At 37.0% G+C, this 14,721-nt stretch overlaps 2 protein-coding genes across 2 annotated transcripts in view; one reads left to right on the forward strand and one right to left on the reverse strand.

The window, feature by feature from the left end:
* The window catches only part of LOC106087865 (protein kinase 4), a 112,778-nt gene extending 98,431 nt beyond the window's left edge, over positions 1-14,347 (forward strand). The window contains exon 5 of the transcript XR_009396515.1: positions 14,036-14,347. The gene's annotated coding sequence lies outside the window, so the exon portion shown is untranslated. The remainder of the gene's footprint in view (positions 1-14,035) is intronic.
* LOC106087876 (ceramide glucosyltransferase-B) lies at positions 3,700-6,292 on the reverse strand. The gene has a single exon (XM_013253072.2). The coding sequence runs from the start codon at positions 6,091-6,093 to the stop codon at positions 4,822-4,824; it is 1,272 nt and encodes a 423-aa protein (XP_013108526.1). The 5' UTR covers positions 6,094-6,292; the 3' UTR covers positions 3,700-4,821.
* Positions 14,348-14,721: the final 374 nt, after the last annotated feature.

The raw sequence follows: 14,721 nt of genomic DNA on the forward strand, positions 1-14,721 counted from the left end.
AAGCGATCTGGATGGTTTTAACGAAAGAAACTAGAAAACATTTTACTCCTCCTGTTTCTGTAGTATTAGGTTAGGTTGAAAAGAGGGTGCAGATATTAATCCGCCCCATGCCACTATGGGCATACACCTAAGCCAGTAATCGTCTTGTTGTGCGCTCTTAATAAAAAAAAGTAACCTCGAAAAATAAAGTCTATGTTAGGAATTCCGTGCTACTTACAAAATCCTCTATTTTTTCCTTGCCACTCCCCTAAGATGGTTCATGTCTGGTATAGTGTCCTCACCTACGTGCCGGTATCTGTTAGACGCGAAAGCCGGACAATGAGAAAGGAAATGCTCCAACGTCTCATCATCTTCCCCGCATGCCCTACTTATGCTATCACTTGCCGCACCGATTTTACATAAGTGTCCCGTTATGATACCAATAGCTATACTGACCTCCTTCTTACTTCCTTTCAGTAATAGCCTCGTCTTCTGACGATCTGGATCCCCCCATGGGATTTTCGCCGTCCTACCGATCGTTTCACTGTTCCACAGTGTTGCATGCGCATTCGTCTCCCACGCCCTTAACTCGGACCGAAAAGCTTCGGGTTTACCAAGTTTATTGACGGCACTCCTCTGGTCTTCACCGCTAAATCATCTGCCCTTTCATTCCCCCTTACTCCGTTATGGCCCTCACCCAAACGATGCGGATTTTGCCATCCTCAGAGAAGGCGTTAATCTCCTTTGTACACTGCAAGACTTTTCGTGACCTTACCATTCTGGTTGTTATTGCCCTTATGGCTATTTTACTGTCCGTAAAGATGTTCACACTCTACGTCCTCGCGTTAGCATCACACCATTTCAAACATTCCGTGATCGCCCCGATCTCCGCCTTCAGGACCGTATTATGGTCAGACAGTCTAAAACAGATTTCAGTCCCTGGGTTCTCAATGTAGTCTCCCAGGCGCACTCTGTCCTCTAGCTTTGATCCATCCGTGTAACATGATCCTCCAGATGACAATACTTAGATTCCGTCAATCCAAGACTGCCGCTGGCAGCAGTGCCTCGCACTCGACCTCAAGTTTCGTCTCAGGTATCCGATCGGAAACCTCTTCCCCTTCTTCCAGGTTTCCTATCGTCGCCTCGATTATACCGCGATGGTATGAGCTGCTCCTATCCTCAAGTCTCATAGCTCCAGTGACTACTTCACACTTAATCTGTTTGTCAATGGGTCGGATATCTAGAATAGTCTCTAGTGCCCTAGTGGGAATGGTCCTCATCGCTCCTCCTATGCCTCTCTGAACCTGTTGTATGGTCCTTATGTTGCACTTTTTCTCCATAGCAGTCCACTAAACTATTTCAATCCCATGGCAGCCGGTTGTACGTACCGAATTGACCCGATGGATTCCTTCATCGGCAAGGGCTGCCACCTCAGTGTACAACACCCTGCTACAACAACAACAACAACTAAACTAATGAGGTGTGAGTAAGTATTGGTCTAATCAGGTTCCTGTAGAGCCAGTGGACTATCCTCGGATTCAGGCCCCATTCCGAGCCTACGTCCCCTCTACATAGTGCCCAATATCTGTGAGCCTTCTCAGTATGTTCCTGAATGTGACACTTCCAATTCAGTTTCCTGTCGAAGATTACACCAAAGTATTTGACCTTGTCAGATATCAAAATCGTGTTATTGAGGAAACGTGGTGCGTTAAATTGGCCCACCTTCCTCGTGAACAGGCATATTTCAGTCTTCTCTGGGTTAACATTAAGACCTCTGGGTCTAGCCCAGTCATATGCCATATGCAAGACCCTTTCGGCACTTCTGCATAGTTGGTTCGGATCCTTACCTTTAGTATACATTATTATATTAATATACATTAAGCTTTTCGCCGGAACTACTTGCTTTGAAGAAAAAGATTGCCCCAGTTCCTTAATGGAACGTTCATTGTCAAATTTGCATTTACATATAAGCTTGACATTTGCTGTAAAATTTTGAGAGCACAAAAATTTCTGCTATTTCAATCCTCTTTGGGCTTAGATCCAGACAGACTTGCCACACTTATATTAAAACTCTTAGAAACGATGGGAATGTTGTTGTTGTAGCCACATTTTTTTGTGAAGGCAGCGATCCTCGTTTACCTCAATAGGTGAGCAAGCTCGTTCCGGTCCATAGGACCGATCACCGTCCAGTAGTTCTCAGCTGAGCTTCTTGTGATGACTTTGAACATACTATTAGAAGATAGGAAGATGGTTCCTCATCAGAATGTTTTAAAACACACCAGAGTAAACAGTGGGATAAAGCCTGAACGCCTGGGTTCGAATCCTGGCGAGATCATCAGATCCTGTGATCAGATTCCTGTGAGGTACTATGACATGTAAAAACTTCTCTCCAAATAGATGTCGCACTGCGGCACGCCATTCGCACTCGGCTATATAAAGGAGGACCCTTATCATTGAGCTTAAACTTGAATCGAACTGCACTCATTGATATGTAAGATGCAACACCGATAAAACGACAAAAATTCACGGCACGGGATGACTTGAGCATCACACAGGCTGGTACTGAGCTCAAATTTATGTGGTGTTCTTCGCTATCAGGAGAAGCTTAGCAGGGAACTACCGGGCGCGTCCACAGGTTGCGGATAGTGGAATGCTCCATAAGGAGTAGCTACTACTGCAGTCGGGGACAATCAGCGGTATCGAGTGGAGAGTCTCAGTGAGAGGCCGGGTAGCACCGGCTCTTGCTTAAATACTGAGTGCCTATGATGCTCGATATGACAAGGCAAGTTATTGGCGCCTTTAAATAACCTATGGCCATCATGTTTCCACGGCGATAGGTCGTAAAGACCGGAACGAGCTTGCTCACCTATGAAAGCTTGACAACCATCGCCACATCCACATGCAAATGTGGCTACAACAACAACAACAAAAATTCATTGCGACATAATTGTACTTAACATGGTGCAAGGACCGATAAAACTTACTTAGAAAGTGTAGTAAAAACTGTGTCAAAGGTCAGAACCTCTAGGGAGTACTTCCCAGTTAATCTTCCAAAACCCCAAAAAACTTATCATAAAAAATTAAACTAACGCAATTGGATATGGTGTTGGTTTCAGTTTCATATTTACTTTTTGAAGACAACTTGAAATTTTTAAAATAAATACCCTGTGGCAAAACAGCTACGATGAAAAATTATGAAATCCTATCGCTATGATATGATATCTCAATATGATTATCTCAATTTTCATTTAGGGCGAAAGTGAAACCAAGAACAGACGCCAATGTTTTTTTTTTTAAACTAAATCATAAAAGCTGATGTTTTGTTTATTAAATTGTATGGCAATAAACCATTCGTATGTCTCTTATTGCTAATGTGCATAAAAATACCCACGCAGTTTAGGGGGGAATATTTCTCAATCAAGAATCTAATCACGCATTTTAAAATAGAGCCAACCCACATACCTATCATTGCTACCCAAGAAGCTGTTATCTATTACTAGGCCAAAATCGAATTAACGATGATCTAAGTAGTTTACTTTTAGACCTTTTAGCATCTTTAACTGGTTTTGCGCCGCCTAGCAAAGCAAATCAAACAGTATCCGTGTTTTATAAACAAAGCAGATGTTGATATTCCTCTATCTATAGAACGTTATTTGGACGAAACCTTATTCCATAAGTTTCTTGGTTCAAGAGAAACAATAAATATCAATACATTGTTCGTTGTGTTTAGCCATAAACAATCTCCACTGTATTTGATTTGTTCATAATGATGAGTATTAATTATAATAATGGTAATAATATGGTTTGATATATTGCAAGATTGTTTTTTGTTTGTTATTGTTTGAAGTTGTTGTTTCTTCATTTATTTCTTAATCGAAATATTGAATTCTAGGAGTAGCAAAAAATCATGTCACTAGTACTTAAATACTAAAGCGTTTAAAAAACTTGTTTTTTTGGAATATCTGAGCTAAAATAACCTAATACTTTTTTCTATAAACGTATGTATATGGATGTTTGGATGTATGTATATATGTATTTAATTTAAATATCTACAAAACACAAAAACAAAACTAATATTTTTCAAGCGTAAAAACCTTTGCATTGCAAAAACTGATATATTTTTGCCCCATTTGTGGCTAAAACATCATCTCAACTGATCTTACTGTGAAAATTTCATATATATAAATTTAGGTGGCTTCACTTGCTCGGTTTTCTGTTTTGCGCGAGTATGTGTTAAATATGTTCACGTGTAAGTGGTGTATTGTGGGGTTGGGTGGGGTGTGGTAGGCTGTTGTATTTTGTTTTGTTTTGTTGCCTTGTGTTCGGGGGAGGAAGAACTGAGGGCGTAGGTTATGTTAAGTGTCGTGCAGTCGTTTGTTTATTTGTTTGTTTCGTTTCATTTAATTCGCTACGGTGTTTGTTGATGGCGTCTTTGACGGTTGTTTGCTGATATCGTTACTATTTCGAAAATGAATATTTGATTCATAAATGTATTGTTTGTTTACGATTTCATTTGTTTCAAAATCTTACCTACTTACACATAGAGCTTATTGAATACCTTAGGAATTTAAATTAGAAGATGCACAAAAATAAAATAAAAATAAATTATTTTTCTATATGGGCTAACACACAATATAAAAAAAAAAGAATTTAAGTGATAACAAAATTCATTGCAAAAAAAAAACAAATGACAAAAACAAAAGAATGATGTTTGTATGATGACAAGAAAATGCTAATTCGTCTGTGTGTTTATGAGTGTGTGTGTGTGTCGCTACATACCCCTCTGGACTGGAAGGTATGCAATCAAATTGATGAAACAAAATAGAAGATGATGACCTTATGCTACGATATCAATAGACGCTTGCTACTGAGATTTGTTTGGAAACTGCTGCTGCTGCTTTTGCTGCTGCTAATACTATTACTACTACTACAGGATTCCGGCAGTTCGTAGGCTATGCCGCCCCAACGCAGCTTGTAAGTGCGGGTTCGCCATCTAATCGCTGGATTCCATAGGGCATGCAGGAATAGATAGGGTCCGCTCAGTTCGCGAAACAACCAACCAATCACAAACTCAAACTTGTGAAATGTCAACGATCCATTCTGAACAATGGACAGCAATAGCCAATCGGATAGAAACCATGTTAGTATATGCACCAAATAGAAAACCAAGGGATCCCATTTGAAGACTATTGTGGCAGACCAGGCAGCCAATGCGCCCAGAACCATGCACTCCGACAAGGGCTCCAATAGGATGGTCGTCGGCACCATTGCCACACGCAGTTTGGCCCAGCGTATAAGTCTTGCTTGGAAAGTGCTGATGTCGCACGTACCGCAGTTTTGCATGGCAGGCTGATTACTTATGCGCATCTTCCACCCCTGGTCTGTGATGGCTTTGGCTATGAAAAAATCCTCTGCCAAGTAACAGCCAAACGTCTTGAGACCTCCGAGTTTATCAATCACCGCCTTCCGTAGCAAGCACGACATCCCCGTATGGCAATTGATGCCGAGGAAGTCGGCTGATAAGTATATTCTCGATTGCACCGTGCCAAAGAAGACTTTCTCGAATGTGGCTGCAAAGCCCTCGCGATCACAGGTAAACGGCATTTGATGCACCAATGCATATTTATCACCCATATGATACACCATATCCAATAAAGTGTCGTTTTTCATTTTTATACCACTGTCCGATATCAGCACAAACTCGTACTTTGCCACCTCATAGGCTGGGTTCATATTATTGATTTTGGGGTTGACGCCAACATTTGAACCGCCCAAAAATAATCGTGCATCCACTTGCGGGTACTTTGCTATCAAACCCTCCACAATCTTTACTGCGGGATCACTTTTGTCCTCCACGCAAAACAGTAGCTCGTACACGGGGTAATCCATGTTGAAAAATGTTTCTAGATTGTGCTCCAAGTTCGCGTCGACTCCCATAAGGGGTTTGAGTATGGACACACCCGGCAGCGGCGTCTCATTGGGGCACTTACACGATTTTTTATGTAATTTGAATTTTCCATAGCATAGAGCGCACAGATGAACACACCAGGTGCCACACCAGAAGATCAAGAAAACTATCGCGAATCCGTATAAAGGTGTTGGTAGATGTGACATCGTTTTCGTGTATGCACACGTCTGTATGCACCGTTTTTCACACGCTGCGTGCTATTTCTGTTTTTCGTCTTCGTTCGAAGTGTATCTAAACACTAATTATTCCCACCAAGACCGGATTGACTCATTCTTTTTTTTCACAATTTTTATCAACGAAAACAAAAAAAAAAGATAATACTTCAGAGTAGTAAGACGACTTGATGACTTTTGCCCAATCGATAAATCGACACTCATAATGAAAAATCGAAATACTAATCGACTTTTATAAGCTGAAAATCGATAAATTGGCAAACTGCATCAGCTTGCTGGAAGAACGGTCTCGGTGATAATAACAATATAGAAACTTTATTTGCCGCTGGAATATAAATATATTTGTGATACGCTGAGTATTCTGTTCAGCTTTTCAAGCAGAATTCAACTCAATGAAAATAGTCGGCAAAACGTTGGCTAAATATAGGCAGAAAAGTAGTACTCTACTTATAGTGAGGAAAATGACAAAAAAAAAAATCAAAATGGCAACACTTGAAACCATTACCGGCATCATTTTTATATGTTTTATTGCTTTTAATGGTTTGTTTTTTTTTTCATTTATTTGCGAAATAAATTGAATGGAGGAAACAATAAGTACAAAAAAATTGTGTTTTGGTATGGAAACAAAAATGTTTGATTGCTGTCAAATTCCGCTCGCGGAACAATGCAAAATATCAGCTACTATTCCGAAAGCAAAATAGTATACAAACCCATAGCTTTTACTGTGCATTTTCTTATGTGAAATATGTTGTTGTTTTTAGATGTGACAGCCACTTTGTGTTGAGTAGGATTTATGATAGATTGATTTGTGATCGACGAAAAAGAATTAAGAATTAAAAAAATGGAAAGGATTGATTAAATAATTCATTGGACAACTTATCTGAAGGACTCTTCAACTTAAATAGTGGGGTGTACTAACACCATCTGGAACCTACTTCAGACACTACTATTTTCCATACCCGACACCTAAGATGCTTTACTTGCTCGAAAAGGTAGTAGGTAAGACATGGTTGTAATATTGGCTTACGTTTGCGAGATGGCGGTACAGAGTAGACATACCGTACTGTGAGTTAGATTAATTGATTAACGTTTTGTCTCAATAAAGGAGAGAAAAAGGTAAATCATTTTTTGTCAAGTTATAGGGGATTGGAGAACGGTTATACTAAATTATAGTGTTTAATTTAACATTATTCCATTTGGAAATTTATATCAATTTTGGAAAATTGCGTAAGACTCGGGTAAGGCCATACACTTTTAATGGATATTCATGAATGGGACATGTAGGTAATGGGTCGATTTCAACCTTTTTTTTATCAAAAACTTAGTGTGGATATTGGAATATTTATCGGAAGCAAGCATTTTACTTTTTTGACGAAAATTCATACAATATTGCTGAGATATACCCCTATCGGAATTTTCTTGATGAGGCTACAAATTAACCTCGGTTGTAGTGCGACACAACAGATATCCCGATATGAAATATTCGAGTTTCTAAGCCCTCTCCACAAACATGTGAGTACCAATCTAAGAAGCTTTGCAATTTCAAGAAAGAAGAAGAATAGACATTTTAATTTGACCAAGAACACAGTGCCAGATTTGTCATCACGTAAAAGAAATAAAATAAAATTTAATAAGACCTTACCTCTTATAGCAAATAAATGTCACGTAACCCCAAACGTGCACTTTGGACAGAAAAAATATATTTGAAAAGTTATTAAATTTCCATTAAAGAAAAAATAAAAAAATAATGAAGTACAGGCAGAGAAAATTGAATTAAAAGAAAATGTTACTAAAACACTTGAAATACTAGATTATAATTATATATTGGGTTGCCCAAAAAGTAATTGCGGATTTTTTAAAAGAAAGTAAATGCATGTTAATAAAACTTAGAATCAAATATACTTCTTCTTACACTTTTTTGTTTTTATGGTAATTTACATAGGTTATTAATTTAAAGTACAAATAAGAAATATACTATTTAACACATGTTTAAACATATACTAAAGGGTGATTTTTTTGAGGTTAGGATTTTCATGCATTAGTATTTGACAGATCACGTGGGATTTCAGACATGGTGTCAAAGAGAAAGATGCTCAGTATGCTTTGACATTTCATCATGAATAGACTTACTAACGAGCAACGCTTGCAAATCATTGAATTTTATTACCAAAATCAGTGTTCGGTTCGAAATGTGTTCAAATTTTGACAAATTTTGTTCAGCGATGAGGCTCATTTCTGGTTGAATGGCTACGTAAATAAGCAAAATTGCCGCATTTGGAGTGAAGAGCAACCAGAAGCCGTTCAAGAACTGCCCATGCATCCCGAAAAATGCACTGTTTGGTGTGGTTTGTACGCTGGTGGAATCATTGGACCGTATTTTTTCAAAGATGCTGTTGGACGCAACGTTACGGTGAATGAACACATTTCGAACCGAACACTGATTTTGGTAATAAAATTCAATGATTTGCAAGCGTTGCTCGTTAGTAAGTCTATTCATGATGAAATGTCAAAGCATACTGAGCATCTTTCTCTTTGACACCATGTCTGAAATCCCACGTGATCTGTCAAATACTAATGCATAAAAATCCTAACCTCAAAAAAATCACCCTTTATATCAAAATAATGTTTTGATTAAATCATTAAAGGGTGAATGTGTAGCTGATGTGAGAGAAGTTTGTGAATATCAAAGGGGATTCCTAGAAGTATTTACACAGAGGGCAACGTTGAATCCCATTGTGGATCATTTAGAGGGTGGGCAGCCCAGCAAACCATCTTCATCCGGTTTGCAAATCAAAAAAAACAAAATCCAACAGTTGTACTTCCTATTAAAGAATGTCCGTCCGTCCGTTTCCGGAACAACCACCCCATTTCCGGCGAGCTACAGCCGCAGCATAATTCGAAGAGTGCCCCCGAATAACATAAAACGGAGTCCATCACAAAGTTTAAGCGCAGTATGCACCTCTGGCGAAATTTTCGTTACCATAAGAAACTTTTGGTTTCAGCCAAAACAAAACTTATGCGTACTTACATGTGCATGTCAGAAAAAATTAAAAAAGGTTGGCTTGTATTGTGTGAGTTAAGGCTGGTACTATATTCGTTTTTCACAGTTGAAACACACAACATTTTCACGGTTACTTTTATGAAACAATACAAAAATCTCATTGAAAACATGTTACTTTTATGAATATTTTTTCATAAGTAATTTCAAAAGGAATGTCCTACTGAATGTAATCAGCAAGTTTGTTTGCTTCAAAATCTGTTATATAAAAAAAGTAATCACGAAAAAATGTCGCCGTAAATTAGAGAGAGAAATTAATTCGATTTCTTAAATAATATTTAACAACATCATTGCCAATTTCCATTGAAATTAACTTTGGAAATGCTTTAAATAAGCTGGTTTTTATAAATTCTTGCGCAGCAAAAGGTGTATGGTATGTAACTTAAGCAAAAGAAAGCATGTGGGCGCATTAGAATGCTCAAGTATGCATGAGAGCTACGCGTGGTATGTATTGTAACTCCGGCTTAAGCCTAGTAATGACTTCATTCGCAGCGAAAATACCTATTAAGTTGTCTAAACTCGAAATATATACATATATATTCATTGAACGCGAATTGTTTTTCAGTACTTCCGCGAATTACTCGTGTGTTGGCAATTTGAATTTTTTGTTTAAGTCCACTCAAAATTACATATATAAAATATTTAACCGAATTCATTTGCAGAAACTTTACATTTGCACTAAAAGTTTCATAACTGTTTTTAACTTAAGCTGAGTATGCACCTCTAGCGAAATTTTCCGTTGCAGCCAAGACGGATTTTAAAAGGTGGGGTCACGCGAACAGCTGTTAACAGACGGTCAGATTTGACAGTATTAAGATGACAGATTTTTGTTTGCATTCTCTTTTTTGTTATCTTCTTTCTCGCATATACTCTGCTCATGTACGTACACGTATACACACACGCACACAAATTTCTTTGTGTGTGTTGGCAAAACGTCGATCAGTTTGATGACAACGTGGCGGATTGCACCATATGATTTGTGGTTGTCGTACAAATGAGACCACCTTTAATTGTTTCGCTATGGGTTGCAGCCAAGACATTTATGTCGACACTGAAAAAAGTTGTGCACAAAACAAGATAGCGACAAATATCGATTTATAATTTTGACTGAATTTCAATTATTTTTTCGCTAATAACGTACATATGTGCTGTAAATAATCGTTTCTATTTGCAAATAACTTAATTTCATGTTGCATGGAGCTATTAATACATTTTCATTCGTAGTTGCAAGAAAGAATTCACTAATCCCTATTATGAAAACTTCATTTGAGCTGCGTACCTGCAAGCGGAATTTTCGGTACCGGTAACGAAAATTTCGTTTAGGATATGTGAATGCATTTCTTATAGAGCTGGTAAACTATCGATATTGGTAACATAAATATCGATACTATCGTTTATTTCCTATCAACTATATTTTAAACACAAATTAGATGTTATAATCAGGATATCGGTTTATATGAAGCAAAACACTGATAGAAAAATGAGGGTACTTTGCCAATACCACCTGGTATTATTTTGTTCGCGTCATTGGCAAAGATTGTTAATTCCATTTGGTATCAATTCAATAACTGACAAAGGAGGCTATTAAGAATTGTCGGCGTCACATTTATATTCATGCCATATTGTCGCCATTATAAAGTATTTGTTAAAGAAATGAATAATCTTATAAAATATTTGTTAAACAATGGAATCTCAATAAAATGTTTTAATACAATGAGTGAGTGTGTAAAAAGTGTATAAATACTCGAAAGTGGTGAAAATGGAAATAGTACAAATTCTAAGGACATGATAGTCCAATGTGTGGAAAACGATCGTTTTACTGTGTTTGTGCATTCATATGAAAACCACTTCTAGGAACCAATGGATATATAATCAATTGCTGAATACAAAGAATTGAGGTTGGTCACGGTGTAACATTACTTTTAGTAATAATTAACATAAATAATCGAAATAAAATTATTTTCAATAGTTTTTCGGTTCATTAGGGGGCGGAGTAATCAATAACGGGTTGGTACTAAAACCAAAAACAGATTGGTATTAAAACCAATACCAGTTTGGTGATAAGGTTAGTTTAATCCACATCATCCGGTATTGTTTTTGTACCATGCGGTGTTGCTTTACTATCAATACGGTATGGTACTGGAATGAGCACGTTTGGACCGCATGGACCGACTAAAAACAAATTTACTAGTCAGTTTGAAATCAAAGGAGAAATCAAAAATTAAAGCCTAAAGGTTGGTACTATATTCGTTTTTTACAGTTGAAATATTGTTCACGGTTACTTTTTTGAAACACTACAAAAATCTCAATGAAAAAATAATACTTTTAGGAAAAATTGTTCATAAGTATTGAGGCAGGATTCACTGAATAAGGTTAAGCCAAGCGATCAGCCGATATATTTTTTTTTTAATATTTGGCAGTACTTGGCATTGAGGATGTCAACTTGTTCTCTTTTTACATTCATTCTTTGTTTACGTTTTCTCCTATATGATGACATTTTCAATCGTCAGATTTGACATCCTTAATGATGTTTCAGGATTCACTAATAGAAGGTTAGGTCACATGCAAAACACAAAGTGGATAGGCCCCATAAACATCATTAAGGATGTCAAATCTGACGATTGAAAATGTCATCATATAGGAGAAAACGTAAACAAAGAATGAATGTAAAAAGAGAACAAGTTGACATCCTCAATGCCAAGTACTGCCAAATATTAAAAAAAAAGTATATCGGCTGATCGCTTGGCTTAACCTTATTCAGTGAATCCTGATGATGTTTATGGGGCCTATCCACTTTGTGTTTTGCATGTGACCTAACCTTCTATTAATGAATCCTGGTATTGAGGGGATGTCCTACTGAATGCTATCAGCAAGTTTTTTTGCTTCAAAATCTATTATCTAAAAAAGGTAATCACGAAAAAATGTTGCGAAAAACGAACATAGTACCAGCCATAATCGAATAAAAATTGCGCCCTCTTTAGGCTGAAGAAGTAAAAAAAAGATTTCATAAGGAAACTATATCAGGTTAAGGGCCGATTCGAACGATACTCGAAATACTCAACAGGAAAGACTATTGAAAAATGTGTGATTAGGATACATTCACTGTCGCATTACTTATTTTTTTGTTAAATTTTACAAATAGTGTAACTTTGCTGTTAGTATCGATAGTAAAAATATCAATCGATATTCAACTAAAATCTAAAATATCGATACTTCCATCGATATTTTGCCAGCTCAAATTTCCTATGGTAACGAAAAGTTCGCCAGAGGTGCATACTGAGCTTTAAAAAGAAAATCTCCGAACCGTTGCGATCAATGAAATAAACTGCAATAAATGCGTCTAGAAAGGTTTTGGCCCCGTTTGTTCACATGTTAAGACGTACATAAAACGAACATAATATGGTTTTTGACATGTCGCATATGTTTTATATATAAAATTAGTTGAGTGTCGATAAATATTCCCTAGGCAAGCTGAAACAGCTTGCTGGTGTTCCTGAAACGTCTTTTGCGGTATAAAAGGCGAAGTAGCACCTCTGGCGACATTTTCGTTACCATAAGAAATGTATTGCCATATCCTAACTGAAATTTTCGTTACCAGCACCGTTACAAGGTGACATAATAGGCATTGGAGAATTTTTTCTTGCAACTGCGAATGAAAATGTACGTTTTGATAGGTCCATGCAACATGAAATTAGTACATATGTACATTGTTAGCCAAAAATGTTTAAAATGCGGTCAAAATTATAAATTAATGTTGGTCGCCATCCTATATTCTATACAGTTATTTTTCAGTGGCGACATAAATGTCTTGCCTTAAAGCTAGTATGCACCTCTAGCGGAATTTTCGGTTGCAGCCAAGTCTATATAAAAAAGTGAAAAAATATTCCGAAATATTTTCATTTTACCGTAACTTGGTTTTTTCAATTTGACATTTAGCGACGCCCAAGGAAAGCACACGCACAGTCGCTATGAAACATACGCAAAAAAACGCTATCGCTGAGGACCTCATTGTAACTCAACGTTATTAGCATTCATGACCATAAACATATGTTTATACACACATATGTGGTAAATTAAATGCATTATTTATTGAAAAAGTGTGGACACACCAACAACTTGCGCCCTAGGAAGATATTATAGTGCATAAAATATTATAAAAAAAAAAAACAATAAAATATGATAAAAATATGTTTGGTTAAATTTAAAATGTTTGGTATTTGTAGGGTGGTTGCGAAATGGGAGTTGTAGTTAAAGATCGTTAGCCTCGCAGACGATGCGAGTGGAAACAAGCTAACCGAAAGGCGGATCGAACTTGAAGGCTCTATTGCCACAGCCGATGGTCCCGCAATACTAACTCTCAGCCGCTTGGGTCCTCGAGTTCCAAGTTTGCAAAATTGTGCGTGGTTTTAACAAATTGCTCATTCCAACAATCAGCCAAATTTGGTCAAATTATATCCAATATCTGCTATTATTACGCCACACATGCTGAGATAAAATGTTGTATACCGTAACCAAGTATTAAACAATCGTTTTACTAAAGCTTTTTTATTAACATACTTCCGATTCTGCAAAAGCAGTTGATATCAATACAATGTTAACACAGTCGCCAGGATTACGCAAAAATAGTTTAAAATGCCATTACCAGCAAAACACAAGACACCACAAGGACTTCAAACATAACTTATTCAAAAACACAAAATCAGCATTTTTAAGTTTGTTAATTTTTGCTTCGATTCAGCATATAATTTTATAGCGTTGCATATGACCTGGTGTCTTCTAATATTAAAATTGTTTTTTTTTTATTCTTAATTTACTTTTACAAACTAACTTCATAAGAGTATGCTTGTTTATTTGCAGAGCAAACCCAAGGACACCCACAGTTCTGACAAACGTACCTCAGTAACATCGACGACGTAATCAACTCACTCCCACAATAAATCGTCATCGTCTTCCCATTGTCATCAACAGAAACTGCCTAGGCATTTTAGTGGACATCATACATAGCGTACGCATACCTACGTTGATACAGGTGGTGGCCGTAAGTGCTACGCTTGTACGAAGTATCGACACACTAACAATTTGCGCCCTAATAAGAAGTTGAAGTACATTATAAGTTGAAGACTATTATGATACAAGAAATACAAAGTTATTAAAATATGTTTGGTTAAATTAACAAAACAATGTATTCGCTCATGTACTTAAAGAGTGACATACAAAACTCAAAAATATATTTTTGGAGTTAATGATTTAAAAACCTCACAATTTTGAAACCTTAAAATGCGGTTTCTGCAAAATGCATTTTTTATGTCATTCGTCAAATAGATGAGCGGTATTTATGTTTCTTTAGAAACAAACTCACCTTATTAGAGCAAATTAATATAATAGTTTTGTTGCATTCAAGTCCAACTTTCGCAGATTGATCACTTGTCGTTGATATGAAAGAATAGCAAAACTAACATTCTTATCCTGGCGCTGGGCGTAGCAGTGCCCTTTACTTCAGTCACATGGTAACCATTTGTCGCCAGTAATTTTACCGGCATTGA

This window comes from Stomoxys calcitrans, chromosome 1 (genome assembly GCF_963082655.1).
Source record: "Stomoxys calcitrans chromosome 1, idStoCalc2.1, whole genome shotgun sequence".
In the NCBI taxonomy this organism is placed as follows: domain Eukaryota; kingdom Metazoa; phylum Arthropoda; class Insecta; order Diptera; family Muscidae; genus Stomoxys; species Stomoxys calcitrans.